The sequence below is a fragment of the Mirounga angustirostris genome, unplaced genomic scaffold (genome assembly GCF_029215605.1).
Source record: "Mirounga angustirostris isolate CCGP_5_RB_7025 unplaced genomic scaffold, mMirAng1.0.hap1 SCAF_12, whole genome shotgun sequence".
Taxonomy (NCBI): Eukaryota; Metazoa; Chordata; class Mammalia; order Carnivora; family Phocidae; genus Mirounga; species Mirounga angustirostris.
The window spans coordinates 105,081,331-105,107,111 of record NW_026991720.1 but is presented as its reverse complement, the minus strand read 5'-3'; the positions used below and the strand labels follow the sequence as shown (position 1 = coordinate 105,107,111).

Below are 25,781 nucleotides of genomic sequence, written 5' to 3'. Positions count from 1 at the left end.
GTGTACATTCTGCGGTGTGACAGTAGCCGAAGCCGATGTGCCCTTCATACGTGGAGGTCAGACCCATGTCAGGCCCTGTTAGGCCTCCTCTCAGGGACGCCTGGGGGGCTCAGTCAGCGAAGCATCTGACTTCCGCTCAGGTCATGATCCCGGGGTCCTGGGATCGAGCCCCGCATCGGGCTCCCTGCTCAGTGGGAAGCCCGCTTCTCCCTCTGCCTCTGCCTCTGTCCCTGCTTGTGCTCTCTCTCTGTCAAATAAAGAAATAAAATCTATATATAAAAAAAGAAGGCTCCTCTCCCCCCAGGATTGAATCTTCTGCCCCCTCCTTGGAAGAAGAGTGTGCAGTCCACCCCCCAGCATTTGATTATGAACGTCCTTGGATCCAGGAGAGTTGAAAGGATTTTACAGCAAATCCCTGTCCACCCACCACCTAGATTCTACCATAAACGTTCGCTATGCACACCTACCCGTCTATCTCTGAACGCACCCGAAAACTCGCCCTGCCTCTCTGATGCATTTCAGGGTAAATTATAGACACCATTCCACTGCAATCTGGATATTTCAGCATGCCTATCCATAGCTGGAGTGCAATATCGTTCACAGTTTCTTTTGCTGTAAAATTTATATACACTGAAACGTATGCATCTTAAAAGTACATTAGCTAAACTCTGACACATGTCTACACCTGTGCAACCCAAAGCCCTGCCAAGAACTAGACCATTGTCATGATCCCTGGGTCCCGGGATCGAGCCCCACGTCGGGCTCCCTGCTCGGCGGAGAGCCTGCTTCTCCCTCTCCCTCTCCCTGCTGTTCTGCCTACTTGTGCTCTCGCTCTCTCTGTCAAATAAATAAATAAAATATTAGGGAAAAAAAAAAGAACTAGACCATTGCCTCACTCAGAAAGTCCCTCATGCCTCCTAGGACGCCTCTCCCTCCCCTGAGGCGGCCGCTGCTTCGATGGTGGGCACTCTAGACGGGCCTGTCGGGATTGGTTTCTGTTCGAGAACCTCACACACGTGGAATCAGGCAGTACATATTCTTTTTCTTTTTTTAAGATTTTATTTATTTACTTGAGAGAGTGAGCACGAGCAGGGCAGAGGGAGAGGGAGAAGCAGACTCCCTTGCTGAACAGGGAGCCCAATGCGGGGCTCAATCCCAGGACCCCGAGATCATGACCTGAGCCGAAACCAAGTGTGGGACGCTCAGTTGACTGAGCCACCCAGGCACCCCTTGTTATACCTTTTTAATCTAGTCTGGCACCTGGTACCTTTTGATTCTGCCTTCACATTTAATGTAATTATTGATAGGCTTGTGTTTGCCTCTTCCCTGTTTGTTTTCTGCTTCTCTTTTGTGCTTTGTTCCTCCTTCATCTGTCTTCTTTTGGGTCGAGTGCTTGTAGGGGTCTGTCGTGTTGCTCACCACTGTGTAGGTTGCAGGACGCACCCGTAACTTGTCCCAGACAGCCGTGAGTCACTGTCATGCTCTTTCTCGTCTGCTGAGAGAGCCCATCAGCAGTAGTGGTCCACGGACGCTGCCTCCTGTCTTTGCAGAACTTTTGACATTTTATTCCTGTACATGTAATAAAGCCAACATTATTTTTGCTGTAGACTATTGAATTTTTACTTTTTTATATTGAAATAATTTTAAGTTTGCAAAGAAGTTGGATAAATAGTACACAGAGTACCCAGTTACCTTTCACCCAGATCCCCCAATTGTTAACATTTCTAAGCTATTTAAGAAGCAATTGCATGGGGTGCCTGGGTGGCTCAGTCGGTGAAGCGTCTGCCTTCAGCTCAGGTCATGATCCCGGGGTCCTGGGATCGAGCCCCGAGTCAGGCTCTCTGCTCAGTGCGGAGTCTGCTTCTCCGTCTCCCTCCCCCTGCTCGTGCTCTCTCTCTCTCTCTCTCAGATAAATAAAAATCTTAAAAAAAAAGAAAAGAAGCAATGCAGACATGATGCCCCATGACCCTTCATCCTTCAGTGTGTGTTTCTCGGTACAAGGACCATCCCACCTCGGTCTAGAAACCATCCCCATCCAATTAGGAAAATCACATCAATCTTTTATTGCCATCTGATTCACAGACCCCATGCAAACTTGCTGACAGATGTCGATTTGCTCCATTTCTGGTGATGCTGACTCATCACTTACCAGGTTTCTGCATTTTTAAAAAAAGATTTATTATTTATTTGAGAGAGAGAACACACACAGAGACAGAGAGAACGAGCGTGCAGGGTGGAGGGGCAGAGGGAGAGAGTCTCAAGCCGACTCCATGCTGGGCGCAGAGCCCGACCTGGGGCTTGATCCCATGACCCCGAGATCATGACCTGAGCCGAAATCAAGAGTCAGATGCTCAACCACCTGTGCCACCCAGGTGCCCCAACCAGGTTTCTGCATTATTTCTTTTATTGAATTAATTTATTTATTTGAGAGGGGGAGAGAGAGAGAGAGAGAGAGAGAGAGAGAATGAATGGGGGAAGGGGCAGAGGGAGAGGGAGAAACAGACTCCCCGCTGAGCAGAGATCCCAATGCGGGGCTCGATCCCAGGACCCTGAGATCATGACCCGAGTTGAAGGCAGATGCTTAACCATCTGAGCCGCCCAGGCACCCCTAGGTTTTTGCATTTTAAAGTTCTTTGACTATAATTTTTTACTATTATTATTAACTTTGAAGCTCAAATTGTCCCAAACTCAACCAATAGGAGCCACTGTAGGCTGGCTCTGATGTCTTTTTATTTTTAATTCTGGTCAGAAACCCATAACCTACCATTTACCATCTTAACCACTTTTAAGTGTGCCGTTCAGTCATGTTAAGTGTATTCACGTTGGTGTGTGGCTGGTGACTTTTGACTAGTCCCCGGTATTCTTTGAGCTCTTGCTTACATTTGCTACAAGATGTTCTAGGCTATTCTGCTACTTTCCTGCCCCGGCCCACCGGAACCAGACATTTATCCGAGGATCCTGGTTGCTTTCAGTGGAAATGGTATCTAGAAACCAAGATCTGACTGTAGATGTGCTCATTGCTGTGGGGGTGTTACTTCTATTAGGGTACTAGGGACCTCTTTGGGGTTATTTCTTCTTGACGATTTTTTTTTGAGATCTTGCACTATACATATGTAGTTTCTTTATTCCTCATTGGGGCTCAGTGGCATTTTCCCTTATGGATTAATGCAATTCATTTCAACAATAGTCTGTTTATAGAATTGTACGTTGCCATTTTGCTCTAACGCAAAATGCAGAGATGAGCCGTCTACTAACATTTCACATGTGTGTACGTGTATCTATAGGATTAAGTCCTGAAAATGCAATTGTTAGGAAGCTTTATGTACATTTGTAATTTTCGTACATACTGATAAATTGTTCCCCATAGTAGTACCAGTTTTTATTCTTAACATCAACCTTTCAGAATGCATGTTTTCAAATATCCTTGCTCACATAACACATCACCAGACTTTTGAATACTTGCCAAGCCGATAGATGAAAATGGTATTTGCTAATAATTTTGGGTTTTACTTTCCAAAATGAACTTAAAATTTTTTCTTACTAAAAAACACATTTACAGCTCAGAAAAATAGCAAAATATATTCAAGAAAAAAGGAAAAAAAAATCCTGTCTGCTAGGAACAGGTATTAGAGCTTTTCAGATCCCTTTCCTAGGTGTGTCTACTTTTCTGTGCACGTACACAGTTTTACTTCCTTGGCTTCATTTATTTGACACTTGTTTAATGCCCAGTGGGTACAGTGCTTTCTGGGGAGTTGTTGCTGCCTTCCTGAAACTCCTTCACCATCTTTGGGGGGGCTCTTAGTGCCACAAGGTAAGAGAGACCTGAGTGCTGTAGGAAGGAGCACAGGGTGGTGGGTCAGGATGTGCACTGTGCAGAGTGAGTGGATTCTCTGAAGGGCCCACCCCCTTGTCGCTGGAACTCTGTCCTGTGGTTCTGTTGCTGGAGAAGCAGGCCCTCCCTGGCTCCCCCTGCTGGGCTGCTCCTTGTTGGCACAGATTTCTGTAGCTGCATCTGGCACGTGGAGAGACAAAGTGAGCACACCTTTGAGGTAAGTATCAGGAACAGAGTTATTTATCCTGGAAGGAGTCGAAGAGTCAGGGTAACTGGTATGGACATCCCTTAAGAAGATTCTGCTGTGTTTCAGTGCCTGTTACATAGAGACGTCTGTGGCCCCCATTTCTGGGGTGACCCTGGTGTGTCTACGTAGAGTGCTCTTGTGAGTTTATTCCTCGAGCTGGAGCTTTGCTGTAATTCCCAGGGGCAGAGAGCCCTGTCACTGGTACCTTACCACCTGGTATGCACAGAGAAGACATGCCACATCCACGAGTCTCCCAGCGTTCCCTGCTTGGGAACCCTCATTTCCAGAGCTCTTTGCACATGTCGGGGTCCTGCCTGCCATAAGAAACGTGTGCTTGGCTCCCAGTGCCACAGCATTTCGGGAGGGGCACAACGTGACTTTTTTTCGGGGTCCTGGACGACCGGCCTGCCTTGTCTCCCCAGTCAGTGGTGGCACATCATGGCCTCACCTCCCTCTCCCTCCATGGCTGGGTCTTGGCCACAGGAAGAGGGCACCTCTGATTGGTCTTCTGTGTGTTTTTTCTCATCTACTTCACTGCTCCTTTTCTCTGATCCCCAGGCCCCGAGTTCTTGCACACCTGGCCTTCACTGGCAAACGTCCTAACCTGTATAATGCAGGTCCTTCTGTTTGCGGTCTTGTAAAACGTGTGTTGTTTTCATGCCCCCCCCCCTTTTTTTTTACACTAAAGTTTGCAAGAATAGCACAAGGAGCTCCCGTGTACCTTCAGCGGAATTAATGTGGGCGGCATGCGCTGCAGAGGCAGGGTGGCGTGTGGGCTGCCCGTCCCTTGCCCTTGGCAGCTGCTCGGGCGTCTGTCTGAGGCTCCTGTGTGGCTTCTGTCACACTCCTCACTGCCTGCTCACCGGCGTGCGGCAGGTTTTCAGAGGCTTTCCTGTTGGGCTCCCCCTGGTCACCTGTCACTGTGGGGTCATCCTGACCCCGGTGGTGATGCTCTTGGCCTCACCAGCGGGCGCTTCCTGTCTGGGCGTGAGCGCGGGCTGCGTGGACGCGGTCGGGTCCTGCGGGGAGGAGCCTGCGTGGCCTCCAGGGATGGCGCTGACGCGGACAGGATGGCGGTCGTCAGGGGGCGCGGCCCTCCCGAGCCCGTGGTGTGGGTTCGAGGGTAGAGGGGCCCTCCGCTGTGTCCAGCCCTGCCCGGCTCCTGTTTCGGGAAGCCCTGGCCTTGTCCGTCAGTGAAGGGGCCCTTTCCCTCCCCTGCTGGGCTTGGCTGCGATGGGTTTCACTTACAGGCATGAGGTTGGGGGCCTCGTCAGAACTGGGGTAAAGCGGCCCCTGCTTTTTATTCTGTGTGCGCTCCTCTCGCTCACCCCGTTCCCTCTGTGGGCTCTCTTCTCACTGCATTCCCTGCGTATGCACGCCTCCCCCTCATCCCATTCCCTCTGTGGGTGCTCCTTCCCCTCAGCTTGCTCCCCCTGTTGGTTTCTGTGTGTTTGGCTCGAAGCGGCCGGGGATGCTAGCGGGGCAAGCTCTTGGGTCAGAAGGTTGGAAGAAGGTAGGTGCTGGGCAGGCCTGGGCTGCAGGGCTGGTGTTAGAGCTCCTGGCAGCTGTGAGGCTGGTCACAGGCACCCGGCATAGCGGGGGCTCGGCCTCACTGCTGCCCGACGTCCTTCTGCAGAGGTGTCTACAGGCGTTTGGCTGCCCTGGGAGGAGGTAGCCGAACGCCCAGACGTGGACACAGCGTACCCCGAGAGGTTGTGAGGTGTGGGCGTCCTCTCTTGTTGGTGGCTGTGGGGCCTGCATGTGCTGGGCTCTCCGTGGAGCTGTCCCGATGGCTCCCAGCGGGCTTTAGACTCTGCCTGTGTCCCGACTTGCCCTGCGCAGGTGTGCAGAAAGGACAGGTGACCCTTGCAGGTGGTTCTCTGGGAGCCATCAGTCTGCCACGACTCCCACCAGGAGGGAGGCCACCATGGCTTGGCACGTGCTGGCTTTGTGTGGCCGATGGAGAGTTCAGACGGGGCACCGTGGCTGGGTGCAGGCAAGCTGATTTTTGGCTTCTCCTCCAAGGGCACAGCTTCCTTCAGGAGGCCTGGCAGTGTCCGAGGTGGCGGGCCGTGCCAGGCGCTGTGGGGCCAGCAGCCCTCCTGGTCCAGACTCCGTGCACCAGTGGCTTCTGGCCGGGTGGGACCTCGGGCCCAGACGTGGGCTCAGTCGTGCATCTGGGCCCCTTTAGGGGTGCCAGCCGCTCTCAGCCATGCACTCGACGCCCTGGGGCTTCTCTTCCAGTTACTTGTGCTGATGAAAACAGCAAGTCCAGACGCACCACAGCCTGCGTTCTTGTCTGTATAGGAACATGCAGGGTGGGGGTAGCATGGGGGCCGCCCCCACCCCTCAGTTTCTGCACCCCAGGCTGGGCTCTGGCTCAGCTGCCATGTCCCCTGCCCACCTGTCAGCAGCCCCTCCGGCCAGCTTTGCTTGTCCCTCTGTCCCGTGGAGCTCTGGCCTATCACAGAAGAGAAGGTCCTGGTCCCAAGGGTAAGTGCATGCTCTAGGACTAGAGTTAGCAGAAACGTCTGAAACGTCTGTGAGGCAAACTCCTGAAACACAGAAACACGGGCTAGAAGAGGTGGAGAGACATCTGTGTTTGGATGGGATTGGTGGCCTCATGACTGTGTCCGTCCCCCTCCCCCCCCCCGCCCAATTAATTTATGATCCCAGGGAAAAGGTCACCGGGCTCTTCTCTGGAACCAGACTACGTGAGTGGAAGCTCACCTGAGTTATGAGCAAGCAAGAATAGCCAGAAAACTTCTGTGAAAAAGAAGAGCGACGCGAGAAGCAGCCTAGAATGGGTGGGGGGGCCGCGCCCCTGATGTCTTGTGATGAGCTGCGGGAACAGAGGGGAAAAGTCAGAAATAGGCCCTGCTCTGCAAGGAGCTGAGTGTGCAGGAGAGTGGAGAGATCTGATTCTTAGCGAGTGGCGTGGAGTAAGAGGGTCGCCATACAAAAAAGGATAAAATAGGTACCTGTACTCCAGGATGAGCAACAAATGGGCTCCGAAATTTAAATAAAATAAAAAAAGATTAAAAAATCTTTTAAGCCATAAAAGAAAAGACCAAAAGACCTGACCACATAAACATAAGCAAAGTAAAAAGACAAACGAAGAAAACATTATTTGCACCTTAAAAAACAAGGTAAATGTCTCCTAAATAAGGTGCTTCTAAAAAAAATGGAAAACAACAGCCAGGGGCTGAGGGGAAAAACAGGCGAGAGATGGGAACACAGGGTTTGCAGAAAGAGAAACACAAATGGCTTTTAAAAACATGTGAAAAGGCAAGTCAGACTCTTGAATAAAAGAGAAATGCAAATTCAAGTTGAGGGGCCACCTGTTCACCCCCCCCCCACTTCCCCCAGGCCAGCAGAAACCCCCGAGTTGGTCAGGCGTGAGGGAAGGGGCCTGCACAGCCCCAGACAGGGCATAGGGCAGTGCCTGACTCACCTGGTGCGTTGACTGACCCAGCATCCCGCTTCTCGCCTGGTGCGTTGACTGACCCAGCATCCCACTTCCAAAGACCTACCCCAAGGACGCATTGGCAAGAACAAGACATGGTTTGTGCATTGTGGCCCTACTTCATGTACAGGGGGCAGGTTCTCCAAGCCGTGCTGCACCCACACGGTGGGTTTTGGGGCAGCGCAGCTGGAGAGAGGGGTCCCCTGAGCCCTTTGAGTGGGCTCCAGGACATGCATGTGCAGGTACTCACTCTGATAGTTTTTAAATGGTTACCTGGCGGCCAGGAGGGTGTGACCTCTGAGCCTAGGCCTCATGACCGTGCAACCATCTCATGTTCTATAATATTACAAGTTGAATAAAAGTTTTTTTTTTCTTTTTAATTTTTATTTATTTGACACAGAGACAGCAAGAGAGGGAACACAAGCAGGGGGAGTGGGAGAGGGGGAGGAGCAGGCTTCCCGTAGAACAGGGAGCCAGATGCAGAGCTCCATCCCAGGACCCTGGGATCATGACCTGAGCCGAAGGCAGATGCTTAACGACGGAGCCGCCCAGGCGCCCCTGAATAAAAGCTTCTTAAAACGTCACTTAAAAATATGTATTAAAAATGGTATAAAGCCACAAAAAGGCATAACTCCTTAGAGGAGAGCTATTTCAAGTTATGAAATCATAGACATGTGACAGCACACCCCCTGTGGGATACTGGGGGAGGACAAGAGGTACAAAAAGCCCCAAATTGTTTTCAGTAACCATATTGGTACTAAGACTGGTGTTGTCATTCTGCGCCTGCCCCGTATGTTGTAGGATGCAGGGGCAGTGAGTTAGGTTAGCATCCTTACACACGGACTCCCAGCATGGGACTCAGGGCAGAGCACACCAAAGGGGGTGATCCGTAACCTTGTAATCCCAAATTTGAGTTGGAAATGTCACTCTGAGCTCCTAAGGTCTTTTCAACACAGAAAGCTTATGTCCTTACTCTCTGGTTGAAGAGAGTAAGTGATAGAAGCACCAGTGAGCACCCTTGGTGCCTGCAGGACTGGAAACAGCATTTTCCTCCAGAAGCGGCTCTTCCCCCGCCTGAGCTGTCCCCCCGCCCCCCAAGCTGTTCCCTGCCTGAGATGTTCCTCATCACAGCTGTCCCTCACCTGAGCTGTCCCTGGTCTGAGCTGTCCCCTGCCTGAGCTATCCTTGGTCTGAGCTGTCCCCTGCCTGAGCTGTCCCTGGTCTGAGCTGTCCCCTGCCTGAGCTATCCTTGGTCTGAGCTGTCCCCTGCCTGAGCTGTCTCTGGTGTGAGCTGTCCCCTGCCTGAGCTGTCCCCGGTCTGAGCTGTCCCTCACCTGAGCTGTCCCTGGTCTGAGCTGTCCCCTGCCTGAGCTATCCTTGGTCTGAGCTGTCCCCTGCCTGAGCTGTCTCTGGTGTGAGCTGTCCCCTGCCTGAGCTGTCCCCGGTCTGAGCTGTCCCTCACCTGAGCTGTCCCTGGTCTGAGCTGTCCCCTGCCTGAGCTGTCCCTGGTCTGAGCTGTCCCCTGCCTGAGCTATCCTTGGTCTGAGCTGTCCCCTGCCTGAGCTGTCTCTGGTGTGAGCTGTCCCCTGCCTGAGCTGTCCCCGGTCTGAGCTGTTCCCTGCCTGAGCTGTCCCTGGTCTGAGCTGTCCCCTGCCTGAGCTATCCTTGGTCTGAGCTGTCCCCTGCCTGAGCTGTCTCTGGTGTGAGCTGTCCCCTGCCTGAGCTGTCCCCGGTCTGAGCTGTTCCCTGCCTGAGCTGTCCCTCACCTGAGCTGTTGCCGGTCTGAGCTGTCCCTCACCTGAGCTGTCCCTGGTGTGAGCTGTCCCCTGCCTGAGCTGTCTCTGGTGTGAGCTGTCCCCTGCCTGAGCTGTCCCCGGTCTGAGCTGTTCCCTGCCTGAGCTGTCCCTGGTCTGAGCTGTTCCCCACCAGAGTTGTCCCCCGCCTGAGCTGTCCCCCACTGCTGGCCAGAGGAGGGGCCTTCTGAGCATCCACAAGGCGATGGCTGTGGTTCGTTCCTGTTCACCTTTGGCGACTGTTAAGGAACAGTGTTACTTTGATAGCTGTGACCAGAGAGAAAGGAGGAAGCATTTAACTTGGCTATTCTGACTGAGCTGAGGATGTGTGGTGGGTGAGGGATGACACAGGGGTTCCAAGTGAAACACTCAACCTGTTTCTTGTAGGTTTGCGCTGAGCTTATTTTATTTGGGGAGTTGGGGTGCTGGGTCTTTGGCAATGTTGTGAGCCGTGGAGAACTAAGACTGCTGGTCAGAACTCATGTCCACCTTCATCCTCCCACTTGCTTTTCATTTTCTTCTTTTTCTTTTTAATCTTTTGTCAGTTTTGTTAATTTTCTTTTTTTTTTTTAAGATTTTATTTATTTATTTGTCAGAGAGAGAGAGACAGCTAGAGAGGGAACACAAGCAGGGGGAGTGGGAGAGGGAGAAGCAGGCCCCCCGCAGAGCAGGGAGCCCGACGCAGGGCTCGATCCCAGAACCCTGGGATCACGACCCGAGCCGAAGGCAGACGCTTAACGACTGAGCCACCCAGGCGCCCCTGCTGTTCTGTTTTAATTTGGACCCATTGCTGTGTTGGCTCAGTGCGTGACTCACCCTGTGATTAGGTCATCGTGTGTCTGGGTCACTTGCATGGTCCCCTGGAGTCCACATCTTTTTCTCTCCTGGACACTTTTGCTGGTAGTACATCCTCTAGTATGTTTTTCAAAGAGAGGTTTTAGGTGTAAATGTTCCAAGGCACTTCAAATATGAACGTAACGTTATTTTGCTTGAACTCGATGGACAGTTTGACTTCATATTAACTTCTGGCCTCAAACGAATTTCCCCTGAGAGCTTTACGGGGATGCTGCTCTGATCTTGTTCCGGTTCCCTCTTGGAGCGCTGCAGTCTTAGGAGGCTGGCTCTGTGTGTCTGCAGTCCGTCTGTCCCCGCTGGCCTTGGTACGAGGGCGTTTCCGTCTGTAGAGCCTGTCCTGCATCGCTGTCTTCAGGGGTTGTGTCCCTTCTGGTCCCCTCCCAGGTCACCAACAGACTGTATGGGTCCAGCCTCCGTGACCTGTAGTATTTGTCGTATCTTCCTATTTTCCATGTTTTGCTTTGTGTTCTAGGATGGGATGAGCCAACTTTTCACATGAAAAGGGCCACGTAGTGACTGGGTTAGGTCTCCTGGGCCCAGAGGTGAAATCAGGGATGTTGGTAGGTATTCTTCAAGCAGAGAGGGAACACATTTCCACAACCATTTTTTTTTTTTAAGATTTTATTTATTTATTCATTTGAGAGAGCACACAAGTGAGCGAGAGAGAGCACATGAGAGGGGGGAGGGTCAGAGGGAGAAGCAGACTCCCCGCAGAGCAGGGAGCCCGATGTGGGACTCGATCCCAGGACTCCAGGATCGTGACCTGAGCCAAAGGCAGTCGCCTAACCAACTGAGCCACCCGGGCGCCCCTATTTATTTATTTTTTAAAGATTTTATTTATTTGAGAGAGAGAGTGAGAGACAGCACAAGAGGGAAGAGGGTCAGAGGGAGAAGCAGACCCCCTGCCGAGCAGGGAGCCCGATGCGGGACTCGATCCCGGGACTCCGGGATCATGACCTGAGCCGAAGGCAGTCGCTTAACCGACTGAGCCACCCAGGCGCCCAAGGCTGATCAATTTTAAATAGCTTTAAGTCTCTGTTGAAATAATCCTGGCTTCTACCAGAGAAGGCACAGAAAGCTATTTTTTTTTTTAAGATTTTATTTATTTATTCGGGAGAGAGAATGAGAGACAGCACGAAAGGGAAGAGAGTCAGAGGGAGAAGCAGACCCCCTGCCGAGCAGGGAGCCCGATGCGGGACTCGATCCTGGGACTCCGGGATCATGACCTGAGCGGAAGGCAGACCTTTCACCGACTGAGCCACCCGGGCGCCCTCACTGGCGAAGAGCACAGTGCGATCACCGTCGAGGACAGTTTGCTTGTGATGCGGCCCTACCGAGACCGGGGGGTGGAATTGTCTTGGGGGCTGGTGCGTTGTTTGAGTGGGCTTCGGAGTGAGCGCTGTCGGCACACTGGCTGGAATGTCCGTTTGTAGGGGGTCTCGGCTGTGGGCTGCCTCCCGGTCGCTGGTTTCAGCCGTGGGAGCGGCTGCTCTCTGCTGGCCTCTGCATCTCGACACCCTTGCTTGCTGTATGTCACCGCCGCGTTTGAGGGCAGCCCTCCCGGGACGCCCGCAAGGGGCCGTGCGTCCATCCCTGTGTCTGGTCTGCGGTGCCTGCCGTGCGCTCGCTGGCCTTGCTCTTGCTCGCCCAGCGGGCGACCGTGGCATCTGTGAAAGCAGGCCACCTGGCTGGGGGCGCCACCGGGGTGTCCGGTAGTTGTGCCCATCCTGGGGACCGCTCTGCACTGGCCCTCCTCGGTCCTGCTGCACCGGGGTATCTTGGAGGAAGAAGGAGATGTTCGCACCCAGGGCACGTGCCGCCCCAGGTCCCTCAGGAGATAAAGGGACAGTCTGGTCGATGCCGGGCTTTATTTGAGCACATGTGGTTCGGGGCCACCTCCCTGTCCTGCGCGCCTTCTGCGTCTGTGACGCGCGTGCTCATCCTTGGGGCGATTGGGGTGATTGCTTCGGAGCCCTCGGTCTTCTCAGTCCAGAAGTACTGAACTTCAGTACGGTTTAAGTGGAACCCCGTGAAAAGGCCATTTTTATGGGCAAAAATCTGTTGAAATGCCAGCACTTTGGTTTGGTTCATCCTAATAACAGACTTGTGTTGTACTTGTGAAGTCTATTGATCTGTGAGCACACACGGTCACTCCGATGAACCAGACGCTTACTTACATAGCCTTTCCTGTTGACAGGCTGTTCTGGAATATTCCACGTCAGGCCTCCCCATCAGCACACTAGCTTCTGCTATCTAGATGGGGAGGTTTGACCCTAAAGACGTTGAAAGGAACTTGCTCGGAAACATGCTCTTCTGTGTCACGTGGGGAACTCAAACTCGGGAGTCCCGGGGGACACAGAGGCTGTTGCAGGCTGAGGGCTCCGCGGGCGCACTCTGCCCCCGCCCTGAGCACGGGTGGGGTCCGGGTTTGCTTGGTCACTCTTGTTAGCAGTGGAGTTGCAGAGTGGCTGGACTTCCAGAATAACGTCCTTCAGCGGACCACACGGCACTGGCTAGAAGTGTGGGGAGGCCGCCGTGGGCACGAGAGCTCCTGACCACCTCCAGCACACGGCGCTTTACTCGGATCTTTTTGTGCTCGCGGCCGTTGGATTTGGCCAGCAGTTTGAGGTGCTGCCTGTCTCTTACCCTTTTTAACAAATGGTAAACAGCTTCAGTGGGGTTTGCAGAAGGAAGCTGTGGTTTCTGGTCTTCCTGTTCATTCACATATTTTTTTCAGAGGGAGGGCTAACATCTGACCATATTTTTCAACAAGATCAGAAGTGAACAGAGGAGAATGCACAGTAACTTTCGGCAGAGGGGGAGGAACCAGAGCTCCTCCTCAGACTTTCCAGCGGGTGCCCCATGGAGAACGAGGTAGGTGCAAGTCCAGCGGGGAAGGAGCCGGCCAGAACGAGCGTGTGGGCCCGTCGGGGGTGTGCTCATGAGCCAGGGTGACCCAGGCCCACGATCCCCGCTTTGGGAAGAGGGGAGGAGGGTTCCCTCTGGCTTCCGGGTCTGAGAAGCAGTGGCTGGTGGCGGTCGGTGAACAGATGAGGAGGGCCCACCCATCTTAACCCAAGGAGTAGGAGGCCTAGGTGTCCCATCTGCGGGGGAAGAGCAGGTTTCACGTGGATCTGTGGTTGGTTAGGATGCAGGATCTGAGTAGGAATGTGATTTAGGGAAAGGGTGAAGACAAAGAGCCCACTGCGCCGGTAGACACACATCCAGAATGTTGTCTGTGCCAGGACCCCACAGAAGTTGCGTGTGCCCCCTGCGCAAGCCGTCGGGGGCCCTGAGGTGGGGGCCTTGCAGTCTGGGGAAGGCTGGAGGGCGCGGGCTGTGTCCTGCTCCTCCTGGGCATCTAGCCCCTCAAACAGGTTCTCTTCCTGTTGGTGGGCACTTCGTGCCGAAGATTTCTTTAAAAGCACATCTGTTGACCCGCGTAGCCGAGAATGCTGGTAGTTAGTTGATACTAAGATGAGCCCGGGGGTGAGTCTGGGGGCGCCTGGCTGGCTCTGCTGGAGGAGCCTGCGACTCGTGATGTCGGGGTTGTGAGTTGGAGCCCCGCACGGGGTGTAGCGAAGACCTAAAAGTCTTAAAAACAAGAAAAGGTTGGGCGTGAAACGAAGGTGCTCTGTGGCTAGAAGCTCGAGGGAGAGGATGTGCCAGGGTGCCGAGTGCGCCCGCTGGCTGCCCGGCCTCGGGTTTCTGCCGAAACGGGCCCGCGATCTGTTTGCCCGACCACCGCTCTGGCCTCGGTGCTTCCCCGGGCTTGACCGCAGCCCGCCGGGCCCTGGGGGGGGGGACGGAGGCTCCCTCACGTGGCAGCCCCAGGGTCGGGCATCGACCACGCGCTTGTTAGACATTTGCTGAATGCTGGACTGAAGGACACCCGCGGCCTTGCACTTGGAAAGGGTTTGTTTGGGGGCAGTTTTGTATCAACCGAAGGATCGGTAAGATAGTCCTCGAGAACGTGTGGACCTGCACCAAGGCGCTCAGGGTGCTCTACGCGGTCCCTCGCCTCCTGGCTGCTGGGGCCTCGTGCAGGGCACGCCGAGCCTAGCGCTATGCACATGGAGCCAGCTGGTGTGTCGCCTTATGATTAGCTCTGGCCTCAAGTGGAGACCACTGGCCCATGAGTGGTTGTGCTGGTTCTTTCAGAGATGCATTGCTCGTTGTCAGTTAGATGCTCCGGCAGAGACGTTGGCCTCCGAGAATTTACGTAGGAGACACACTTGCTCAGAGCCCGGACGCCCCAGGTGAGCAGAGAAGCCGAGCTTCAGCCCTGCAAAGTCAGGGCTTCCTCTGGGAAGCACTCAGCAGCCAGAACTGAGTGTTTAAGAGCGACCTTCTAGGTCCCCAACTTTAAAGGTGGTTTCAGGCACGGAATGGAAGGTATTGTAAGCCTAGGTAAGGACCTAGGGCTCGTTCCCAAGCCAGTTCGGAAAGTTCCCCTCGGTTATAGAAACGGCAGATGTTCTGTGTGCCACAGAAGGCCCGCATCCCTGCCCCCGCCCCGGACTGGACCCTCAGGGTCCCTTCTCTTCACAGAAGATTCAGGCTTAGGTGGACCCCAGGCCACACCCAGTGCCGGGCTCCATTCTTTTTTTTTTTTTTTTAAAGATTTTATTTATTTATTTGAGAGAGAGAGAGAATGAGAGAGAGCACATGAGAGGGGGGAGGGTCAGAGGGAGAAGCAGACTCCCTGCTGAGCAGGGAGCCGATGCGGGACTCGATCCAGGGACTCCAGGATCATGACCCGAGCCGAAGGCAGTCGCTTAACCGACTGAGCCACCCAGGCGCCCAACCGGGCTCCATTCTTGAAGGGAAATTGTACTCAGCATCGTGCTCCTTCTGGGGGCTGAGTTCATCCTTTGCCTTCCGGGGTCAGGGATTATGAGATCCTTTTGGTGAAAACGATGAACATCAGCGCTCAGTAAAAATTCCTGTTGAGCGAAGAAGGGGCACTGGTACCACCAGAAACGCTTTTAAAACTCGACGTCTTGATTTGCAGAATAGTCCAGAAATGAATCGTGTGATCTGAACACGCCGGGCCTCAGATCGTGTGGTCGTGTTCGGGAACCCTGCTTCTGGGTCAGAATTTCTGAATTGTCTCTCCATGTGTTTTCTTAGCCAGAACCTCACTTTACATTTTCACGTTGAAGAGCGACGTCCGTTCCCAAAGCCGGGGTGCCCTCTTGGTCGCGGCGTGTCTGCAGAGGCGGAGGGCCCCGCGTCCTGCGGCCGGCAGGGAACTCGCCGCTGACCCGCGCTCGGGTGGCAGTGGGAAGGGGCAGCTTTGCCGCGAGCCGTTCCTCTACCCAGGGTTTCAGTGTTCCACTTTCTGGGAAAGCTCGTGCGCCACTGGGGTAAAAGCCGGTGGCGTGGGCATTCAGGGCTCCGCACAGAGGCTGTCCCCACCGGGCTGTGCTTGGCCGGCGGGTCAGGCCTCGCGGGCTCGGGCCTTGTTGCCACGGCGACACCTTTGCAGGCAGGGCCGTCGCCACTGACGTGTGCCTCTGGGCGTGTGCCTCTGGGCGCAGGTTTCCATCCTGCGTTCAGTGCCTGTCACCTGCTCTGGGCTCACTGCCCGGCCTGCCTGTGCTCTCTTGACGTAGGAGCCGTCTCGTTCCCCCACGGGGCCTTCCCATGCCTGGGCAGCGTGGGCACCGAGTGTTCGCTGACCAGCACTTACCCCTCCCCCGGGTGCCAGGGTCCCGCGCGGGGTCCCAAGGGGTGGCGGCCGAGGAGGACGGGGTGGGGCTCCGCCTCTGGAGTGGCGGCCCTTGGGCAGGCGGGGGCCTCTGGAGTGGGCTGTCGGGTTTTCTCGCGCTGCAGGGGCCGTGCAGGGGCTGCTGACCCGCCGCAGAGGGTCTGTGTTCAGGGTGGGCTGCAGGGCTGAGGCCCGGCGTCCCTCCCAGCACGGGCCAATTGTGTGCGCTGACTGCGATTTTGTGAGCTGTACCTCACGCACGGGGGGCAGCATGGGTTGCGTGCGATCTGTGGATCTGGTGATTTGCTGTGGGCGTCACAGTCAGAGGCTGACCTCGCAGACCTGTCCTCTCACAGTTGATTTCCGTTGCTCCCAGGAGCAGAGGTGGAGAGAGGTGGGAGAGCGCGTGTGAGTGGCTGTGTGTGCCGCTGGTTCAGACCCGCCCTCAGCCTGTGCCCCTGCTGGTCATGATCAGGAGGGCGAGCCTTGTGGGGTCACCAGGGGGAGAGGGTGTGGGCACAGACGTCTGCGTCTGTGGGGCTCGCACGTCTCGAGAGGGTCAAGCTTTGCACGTGCCCGTCACAGGAACTGGGAGGTGCTCTGTGTACGGAAGGCAGGGGTCAGGAATGGCCCTGCTGACCGGGATGCGGGCCAGAGAGGCAGCCCCAGTCCCGCGTGGCCTGCCTGCCTGGGGTAGGGCTGGTGAAACGTGGTGTTCGCTTTACCACATTTCCAGGGTCATTTTCTTTTCTTTTTTTTTTTTTTAAAGATTTTATTTATTTATTTGACAGAAAGAGAGAGAGAGAGCCCAAGTAGGCAGAGAAGCAGGCAGAGGGAGAGGGAGAAGCAGGCTCCCCACTGAGCAGGGAGCCCGATGCGGGACTCGATCCCAGGACCCTGGGATCATGACCTGAGCCGAAGGCAGACGCTTAACGACTGAGCCACCCAGGCGCCCTTAATTAAAAAAATATATATTTTTTTTATTTATTTTGAGAGAGCTAGCACACAAGTGAGAGAGCACAAGCAGGGGGAAGGGCAGAGGGAGAAGCAGGCTCCCTGCCGAGCAGGGAGCCCGACGCAATGCGGAACTGGATCCCGGGACCCTGGGATCATGACCTGAGCCGAAGGCAGACGCTTAGCGACTGAGCCACCCAGGCGCCCTCCAGGGTCATTTTCAACTTAAAATGCCCTGAGGGTGTTTGGCCGATTGCAGGTGACCGTTTCCCACCATTCCCCACATGTGCCGCGCACCTGCTCTGAGGCCCCAGGCTTTCACGCAGAGTACCCCCCACTTTTGGCCACACCCCTAACTTGTGCAGGCCTGAAACTCCCAGGGGTTGAAGAGAAGGGAGCCTGGACAGACCCCAGGGGCGGGCAGGCTCCCCGGAGATGCTCCCTTCCTTCTGCAGTGCGTCCGTGTGCCTCTGAGGCCCTGGGCAGCTTGTCTCAGCTGAAGTGTGAGCATCTGTAGGCAGGAGGGGCTCTCATCCTTACGTAAAGACCTTGCTGAGGTGGAAACTGGAAATATAAAGAGTAGAGGGATAAGTAAATGAAGCTCCGTGGAGACATCATCCAGCTTCGGTGGCAGCCTTAGCCCCCTCACCCTGGAGGGGCTGCGTGGAGGGGTGTGGGAGTGGGAACCAGGAGGTGCTCTGGGGTGTGTGGGTGGGGTGCTCTAAGTCAGGGAGGGGTGCTCCCAGGTGGGGGGCTGCTTAAGGGCAGAGTGTGCTGGTGGGTGCAGGTGGGAGAGACCCCGAGGCCTTGACTGCCTTTGTGGGGGGTCAGTGCACCTGTTTACCCACCGCCTGCGAGGCTGATGGGTTGGTGAGGAGCCTCACGGCTTCAAAGGTCACGGCACTGGTTTGTGCGGGACTCGGCCTACGGCTGAACTTCCCCCACGCGCAGGAGAAGCTCGTAAGGACCGGTCGGTGACAGAGGTATGCAGCTCGTCTCTGTTGTTCCTGTGAGGGTGGGTCCGAGCCGAGCCTGTGGGTCCTGGCTACGGTCGGGCGCCGGGCCGTCTGGGCAGGTGGGCTGCCTCCTTGGTCTGAGGGGGACTTTGGGTCCCTGTGTGGTGGTTCCCTGCCCAGGCCGTGCGTTGGCATCTCGCTTTCTCCGGTTTGTATTCCTTTGGGGTGGCTGGAAGCAGTGAGCCTGCACCTGTCTGCGAGCAGGTGTGTGGTGACCACGGCAGGGGAGGGGCTCCCTGGCGGGGTCCCAGGGCAGGGACACCAGGCCCGCTCCTGGGCCCCCTGGCTCACGCTCTGTAGGTTTACTTTGGGGGGAGGATTAGCCTCCCTCGTGCGCGTCGCCCAGTGCGGCCAGCCCCCCGGGGCAGGGAGGCCCTGGCGGCGGGAAGGGCACGCGGAGCGCAGGTGTGGACGCAGGCAGCGGCTGGGCTCTCGGCCGCCGAGCTGCATCCCTTGTTGAGGCCGCGGTGCCTGCTCCGGGCTCCTGGAGCGAGGGGACCTGCCGGAGCCAGGGGCTGGGGTGGCGCTACGTTGCTGTCTTCTGGGGGATCCTCCCCCGTCCCGCCCCCCCCTGAGCCGCCAGATTACTCGCCTGGAGAGGCGCCCTTGCCCTTCGAGCGCGAGAGCGGTGGAGGGCCGGCCCCTCCCCCAGCCCCTCCCCCCGGCCCCACCCCCAGCCCCTCCCCCGGCCCCTCCCCCAGCCCCTCCCCCGGCCCCAGCGGCGTTCCCGGTGCCGTCCTCCCGGCCGCGCGCGCAGCCCCTTTGCATGGGGACCGTGGTGGTGGCTCGGCCGCTTTGGCTGGTGCGCCGTGGGGCCCACGGAGCCTTCGTGAATAACGACCTCCAACCCTTGCCGTTTCTGCCTGCAGCCTGGAATTGTGTCTCCGTTTAAACGAGTATTCCTAAAAGGTGAAAAGAGTAGAGATAAGAAAGCGCATGAGAAGGTGACAGAGCGGCGCCCTCTGCACACTGTGGCGCTGTCCCTGCCGGAACGCGTGGAGCCCGACAGACTGCTGAGCGACTACATCGAGAAGGAGGTGAAGGTAAGTCCGGCCGCCCGAGGCGCCTGTCTGCTGGGGCGGGTGACCGCTCACGCTCCGCGCGCCTGTCTGCTGGCCCCATTTCCAGCGCTTTCCGTGGGAGCGGCCGCCTCCTTTCTCTCGAGGGCGGGCGCGTGTTGTCTTCCGCGTGTTGTGGTCACGGCCGAGGGCGCGGGTCTCCCAAACCCTGTCCAGTCCTGTGCGCGGGCACCTGCGGGTAAGCGTGGCGCACGCGGCCCCCCACACGGCCCCCTGGTGAAAAGGAGCCAGGGCGAGGGGCTGCGGCCTCGAGGTGGGGGGGGGGGTGGTCCGTCAGGAGCGTGGTGCCTGCGCTTGGAGGGGGCGCCGGGGAAGGTGGGGGAGCGGAGTTCACGGAGCCAGCTGGACCGAGGGCTCTCAGAGGATGCGGTGGTCCAGCCCGACCCCCGGCCGGGGAGGGTGTGGGGTGGTTGGTGTCCTTGGAGGGGTTTCTGCTCTCGCCTGGCCATCAGGTGACGGGGGAGGTGGGTGGTGTCCCTGGCAGAGACGGGGGACTGGGGAGGCTCAGGCATGGGGACACTTGGCACAGAGGAGGGTTGGAGCGACCCCAAGTGAAGACCACATGAAGCCCGTGTACGGAGTGGAGAGTCCCCCGCCCCTCTCCCTGCCGAGCCTCCAGAACGTTCGCCTGCCCACACGCGATCCCCAGGGTGCCTTCAGGGGGAAGCCGGGGTTACCGCCCCCCAGCCCGAGCGCAGCTGCGGCCGGTGACACTTCTGTCGGGGGCAGCGCGGATTCATACACGTCCAAGGACATAGAGCCCACGGCAAACACGAGAGGCAAGTGTGAATGTGGCCACAGCCATGCAGGAAACGGGGTGTGTGTGAATGTAACGTCCTCGGAGAGGTAAGAGCAAGCACCGTGAACTCTGAGGTAACAGGCTCCACTTCTAAATAAAGAGCTGCAGACGGGGCTTTTGGAACGAGAGGTACGTCCGTGTGTGTCTTAAAGTGTTCATTACAGGGGTTGAACGAAAGTCAGGAAAGGCACCCAGAAAGAACGACCGGAAGGTGAAGAGAGAGGGAATTAGCGGGAGACAGAAAGAGCAAAAGGAGATTGTAGGGTCGACCCCGGAGGCCCCGCAGGGGTGGAGGAGGAGAGGCGGCCTCCGGGTGGTGATGCGGGACCTGTTGCAGAGCGTGACCTCGCAGGATGAAGGGGTCCCGCCACGGTGACCAGGCCGACCCTGTCCTGAGGGAGCCACCAGAGGACATGCTGCCTCACGGCATGGGACACACCACGAAGGCGGAGACGTGGGTCCAGGGCCAGGGTTCCACCCAGAAAGGAGCCGGGAGGATTCCGGGCCGGGCGGAAGAGCCCAGGCCCTGGCGAGACTCGGGACTGGGCCCGAGTGCCTGTGGGAGAGGGGGCAGGATGTTTTTTATGCGTTTGGGTAGGGGCTGGGGAAGAACCGGGGAGAGTCAGAGCCGTGCCTGAGGACAGGGCAGGTGCGGGAGAAGGTGGCCCCTATGAAACCCCGCAAGGTAAAAGTTGGGGATTTCTGCTTCCAGAAGGTGGGGTGCGTGTATGTGCCTCCCCCTGGGCCTCCTTCTTGGTACAGCTACAATCCTGGATGTGGCGCGTGCAGCGACCTCGAGCTCCTCTGCAAGGCGGACGCAAGGCAGACCCACAGGGACCTGGGGGCCCCAGCTGAGGCCCCCAACTTCTCTCTGTCCTCATGTATCCCAGGCGTGGAGTCGAAGAGGCCGGCAACCCAGAAGCACAGACAGGTGTGGACAGACCCCAATGAAAGCCACTCCGTCTGGACAAAAGACCAGCAAAGGGGTGCCAGCCAAGGCCGAGCGGCGGCCAGCGCCCACCCCGGAGGAGGCCAGGCCGGGAGCAGGGACTTTCTCCCCTATGAACCCGGGTGGGACTGGGGTGTCCGTGGGGTCCCAGGGGAGCCAGAATGCCCGCCATGACCCGCGGGACAGAGGAGCCCCCTTGGCGGCAGCCGTGGGACCAGAGAGCGCTTTCCAGCTCTTGCGTCGTCAGAGTCCTGGCCGGAGGGGCCGAGAAACTGTTCCAGGGAGTCGTGTCCGAGATGTCACTCATTTGGCAAAAGACAAACGTAGCGATTTAAGAAGCGGAGTGTACCGCAAGCAGGGCGAACCCGGAGCAGTTCACACCGATGCGTCACCGTGAAACTTGTCAAGAGCAGAGCCGGGAGGTCTGGAGAACGGTGAGGAGAGCGCTTCATCCACAGGCAGAAGGGGGTGCCGGCCTCCGTAGGGCCGGCTAGCACTCGCACCAGCTCCCCAGGAGTCCCCCCCCGCCCCATCATGTCCGGAGGGCCGGCACAGCTGGCTTGGATCACTCTGTGACTACTAAGGACACTCAGGCTCTCGTTTGGATCTCCAGGCCCGCCTGCTCTCGCTGGAAGATTCCCTCCCGTGTCCAGGGAATGGACGCCAGGGCTACAGTCTCTCCTGGAAAGAGAAGGGGCGACTTACTCTGAAGGGGCGTGGGGCTGGCTCGGGATCCCAAGAGGGAAGCCATCACATCGACAGGCCGAGGTAGAAATCTCAAGGGGTCCTATCAGTTGATGCAGGAAAAACATCCAGCACCCATTCATGATGAAAAAACTCAGGAAAACAGGATGTGTGTATGAGCCACGATACGCGCCCAAAGTGGGCACCAAAATTAAAAATGAAATTTACAGTTACCTCAGAAACAGAAAGACAGGTACAAATGGAACCAGACGTGTATGGGATTTCCCGAGCACATAGTAGGGGCGCAGGGAAGCACAGATCTGCATGTGGGGGACTCAACCAGGTCAGTGTGTGACGTATCCCCAGACCCACGCGCCGCTCGATGCAATCCTTATCAAAATCCCAGCGAGTTTCCTGTAGATCCGAAGATGACTCTAAAATGTATATGGAAAGGGAGAAGGAGCAGAATCGCTGGAGAGGAAGCGAGAGGAGCCAGGCCGTCTGCTCTCACGCGGTATCGGCAGACGGACCCACACTGACATGCCCTGCTGGATTTCGACGAAGGTGCAGACGCAGCGTTGACAGGGGCAGGACTGTCTCAGCACGGTGCTGGACACTGCAGAGGAAACGTGACCCTCAGCCCACGCTCCACACCCGTATGTGCAAAGATTCACTTGGGATGGACTGGAGCTGGCCGAGACGCTGCGGGCAGGACAGGCGAACCCCTTCCTGGAGTTTGCATCCGTCCTCACCAGGAAAGAGCGTTTCCCTCCGCAGGGCTGACCAGCCACCCGAGCCTGGTTGGCCCCCTCGAGGACGGCGCCTTTTGGGGACCGCAGAGTGTGCCCCTGGGACGGGCTGTGTGCATTGGCCTGTTGCCAGCTAGGTGAGCCCGGCTCGGCCTCCGCCTTCCATCAGCTGCGCGTAGGCTGAGCTAACGGGGAGGGCCTCGTGCGTCTCTACGGGGGTCCCGCGGCTCTGGGGTAGGACCGTGACTGTGCTTTGCTCCATCCCGGAGGGTGGATGGGAGTGGCTCCTGGCGGCTTTGGAGAGGAATGTGTTTGTCCCGTGAGCTCACCTTCTCTCACAAAGAGTCTGTCTAGCTCCCTCACGCAGGCCACGGCCACGGCCCACCAGTTCTGCAGAGCTAGGCTGGGCATGAGGTGGAGCCCGCCGTCCCCGCGCCACGCGGGTGTTGGAGGGCAGCTCGCATCTCTGCTGTGGCCACTGGCAGTGACGCTGTTCCTGCTTCGGAACCGTGGCCGGGGCAGCAGCGGGATGAGTTTCAGGGGCTGCCACGCGGCCTTTCGTACGGCAGTAGGTCCCGCATTCTGGAGGCCGCTAAGCACGCCTGCTCCTGTTACGTGGGGGACGTGGGTCTGGCTGCCGAGGACGCGCCGTGCGCGCATCTGGGCCTGGCCCCTACGCCCCCGCCCCGGCAGGACCTCGTGGGCCGTCCAGGTCCCAGGGTGCTGGCACCGTCTCCAGGCCTCCCTCCAGGGGCTCTGGGGGCATCTCTGCAGCGTGTCTGCCCGGGCACTGCAGGTGCCTTCTCCTGGGGCTCCGTCTCTCCTTCAGCCACGTTTCTGCAGCTGGGACCTGTGTCAGGGATCGATCCTTTATGCCCGAGCCGTGCGCTGGGCGGCGTCCTCGTGTGTGCAGTAGGTGGCTCCCGTGGGCTCCGTGGCCCCCGCAGGCCACACCCACTGCCCCTCCGCGGCCGCTCCTGCGGCTCCTGCCAACTGCCTGGCGCTGCTCCCCGGGTCCTGTTGTCTGCTCGCTCCCAGTTCTGTGAGCGTCTCCTGCCATCAGCTGCACCTTCTCGGCGCTGCTTGTCCTCCAGAGCAGGGTGTCTTCCCGGCCCTCCCAGGGAGCAGGGGGAGCAGCGGCGTGGGTTCCCCGTCTTACACGGGTGGGCCCACCTCTGAGCCTCTCCAAGCCTTCTCCCACAGTTTGCCACGGTGTGTGTGTGTGTGTGGTCTGTCGCCCAGCAAGTGGGGCTGGGCCACTTGGGCAGGCCTGGCGTGTTGAGAAGTCGTGCACCCGCCCTGGTGTCCCCGACCCCGTGTGAAAATCCTGCCCTTCCTTCCATCAGGCCCCGCTCTGCTGCGGGGATCTTGCCGACCGAGGCCAGTGGTGGGTGGACGTTGTCGGGGGCCACCTTGGGGTCAGTATAAAAACGGACTTTTGTTGTGTCCCGTCAGCAGTGGTTTTTGGAAGCACTTCCTGTGTCTGGAGCTGGAGCATGAGCTCGCCAGCAGGCCTCCGCGCCGGCTGTGGTCCCCGTAAGGCGGTGGGAGGGCAGCGGGGTGGGTGGTGCCTGAGACGGTCTGGCTGTCTCATCTCCCACCTCGCCGATGCCGGGGCCGTCGGCACAGATGTGACTGCTAGTCACGCGTCCCCTCGGGGCCTCTCACGCTTTGTCACGTTCTCCCCCTGTAGCCGTGCCCTTGACGTGCTGGGATCCGTTGCTCGGCCCGGCGCCCCACGCCGTTTCCCCCACGCTGGGTGTGGGCCAGCCGCTGCTGACCTCGAAGGGGTGCGGGCGTCCATTAGGGCACCTTGCAGGACGATGGGACAGGAATGGTAAGCCCTGTCAAGCAGGCACACCTTGTCCCATCTGGAATTGGAACAAGGATGACAGCTGCAGTGAAAATGTTTTACCAAGAATCATGTTACTGTGAAGCAAATCTCAAATGAATGGCGGCTCGCCTTCCCATGAAGCAAGTAGGATCCTCTCCGGAGATGTGCTAGCTGGGCCTGCAGCACGGTGGCGCTAAGAGATAAGGAGGAGACGGGTGACATCACCCCCCACCCAGGCCGCGGGCGGGGGCAGTCCCCGGGCAGTCCTGCGCATGCGCACCGGGCACTGTCCTTGCCGCCAAGCACCCTTCACAGACAGGAGCGTGCTGCCTAGGATTCAAAGAGTTGTGAGCAAATGAACTTATTGAGGAAAGCTAATAAGATGCTTTTTTATTGCGGCAAAATATACACGACAGGGGCCCCTCGGTGGCTTCAGCTCAGGTCATGACCTGCATCGGGCTCCCTGACCGGCGGGGAGTCTGCTTCTCCCTCTGCCTCTGCTGCTCGCCCTGCTCGTCTGCTGTCACTCTGTCAAATGGGTAAATAAAATATTTAAAATACATATATATATACACGACAAAATTTGTCATTTTAACCCATTTTGACCACGTTTAAGTGTGAGGTTCCATGGCATTGAGCACACTCACATTGCTGTGCGGCCTCCACCGTCCGGGTCTAGAAGGTTCTCATGTCCCCGAACGGAAGCTCTGTCCCCTTGAGACCCCAGCCCCCCGTGCCGTCCCCTGGCGCCGCCCACTCTGCTCTCCCTGTGGATCTGACCGCTCTGGGGACCTCGTGCACGCGGAGTCACACAGTGTGTCCTTCTGTGACCGGCTCTTTCCACTCAGCTTCGTGTCCACCTGGTGTGGCCGTGTTGCAGCAGGTGCTGGAACTTTCTTTTTAACACTGAGCACGACTCTGGTGTATACACACTCCCGTTTCACTGACCCGTTCGTCCATCACTGACGTGGCGCTGGTTCCGTAGTTTTGACTATTGTGAACATGCTCCTGTGACCGTGGGGGCACGAGTGTCTGTTCAGTCTCTGCTTTTGCTTGACTGTCGTCGTTAGGTAGGTCCACGCCCAGCGTGGAGCCCAGCGTGGGGCTTGAACTCGTGACCCTGAGATCAAGACCTGAGCTGAGATCGAGTCGGAGTCTCAGCCACCTGAGCCAGCCAGGTGCCCCTTGCTTCCTTGTGACAATACATGGAACAAAGTTTCCCATCTTCACCGTCTTTAAGTGCACAGTTTGGAGCATTAAGTACATTCGTGCTGTTGGGTAGGCGTCACCACCATCCGCCTCTGTCCGTAAGTCTCTTCCCCTCGTAAACCCGAAGCTCTCCCAACACAAAAACTCCCCCTCCCACAGCCCCTGCCAGCCACTCCCGCCACTCTTGCGGGAGTCTGAGCACTCTGAAATTACATAGGAAAAAGACAAAATATTTTTGTCAAGGGTGGAAATAGTCCACTGAAAGCTTATTCACAATTCTACTGTAAACATTAATAAACATTAAAATATTTGCATAATTATGTGCTCAAAAATCCTATAAAAAGTGGAAGACTTATTACAACTGTAGTGTTCAGTCAACTACACTTCCTTTCACAATTTCTTTTGTCCCATTTACACCTTTAAACCTGGACACACTGCTGAACATATACTTTGGCAGTTCTAAATAACAAGTGCTTCCACAAAAATAAAACAACAACAATAAAAAAAACAACAACATAAACCCCCTACTCACCTTGTATAAGTGGAACCACACAGTATTTGTCTTTTTGCGACAGGCTTATTTCACTTGTGTAATGTCTCAA

The 25,781-nt window shown here is 56.9% G+C and overlaps 1 protein-coding gene across 5 annotated transcripts in view; it reads left to right on the top strand.

Annotated features, from left to right (window-relative positions):
• CCM2 (CCM2 scaffold protein) overlaps nt 1-25,781 on the top strand; it is a 46,941-nt gene that overhangs the window by 7,052 nt on the left and 14,108 nt on the right. Inside the window, exons 1-3 of one of the 5 annotated variants that reach the window (XM_064575516.1) lie at nt 12,760-12,821; nt 12,931-13,067; nt 18,746-18,919. The exons of 1 other annotated variant lie outside the window; for it this stretch is intronic. In XM_064575516.1, coding sequence (XP_064431586.1) covers nt 13,056-13,067; nt 18,746-18,919 — 186 coding nt within the window. In that variant the 5' untranslated portion in view covers nt 12,760-12,821; nt 12,931-13,055. Of the gene's footprint in view, nt 1-12,759; nt 12,822-12,930; nt 13,068-18,745; nt 18,920-25,781 lie in introns of those variants that run through there. 3 more of the 5 variants (XM_064575515.1, XM_064575514.1, XM_064575518.1) reach the window with 3 other exon arrangements.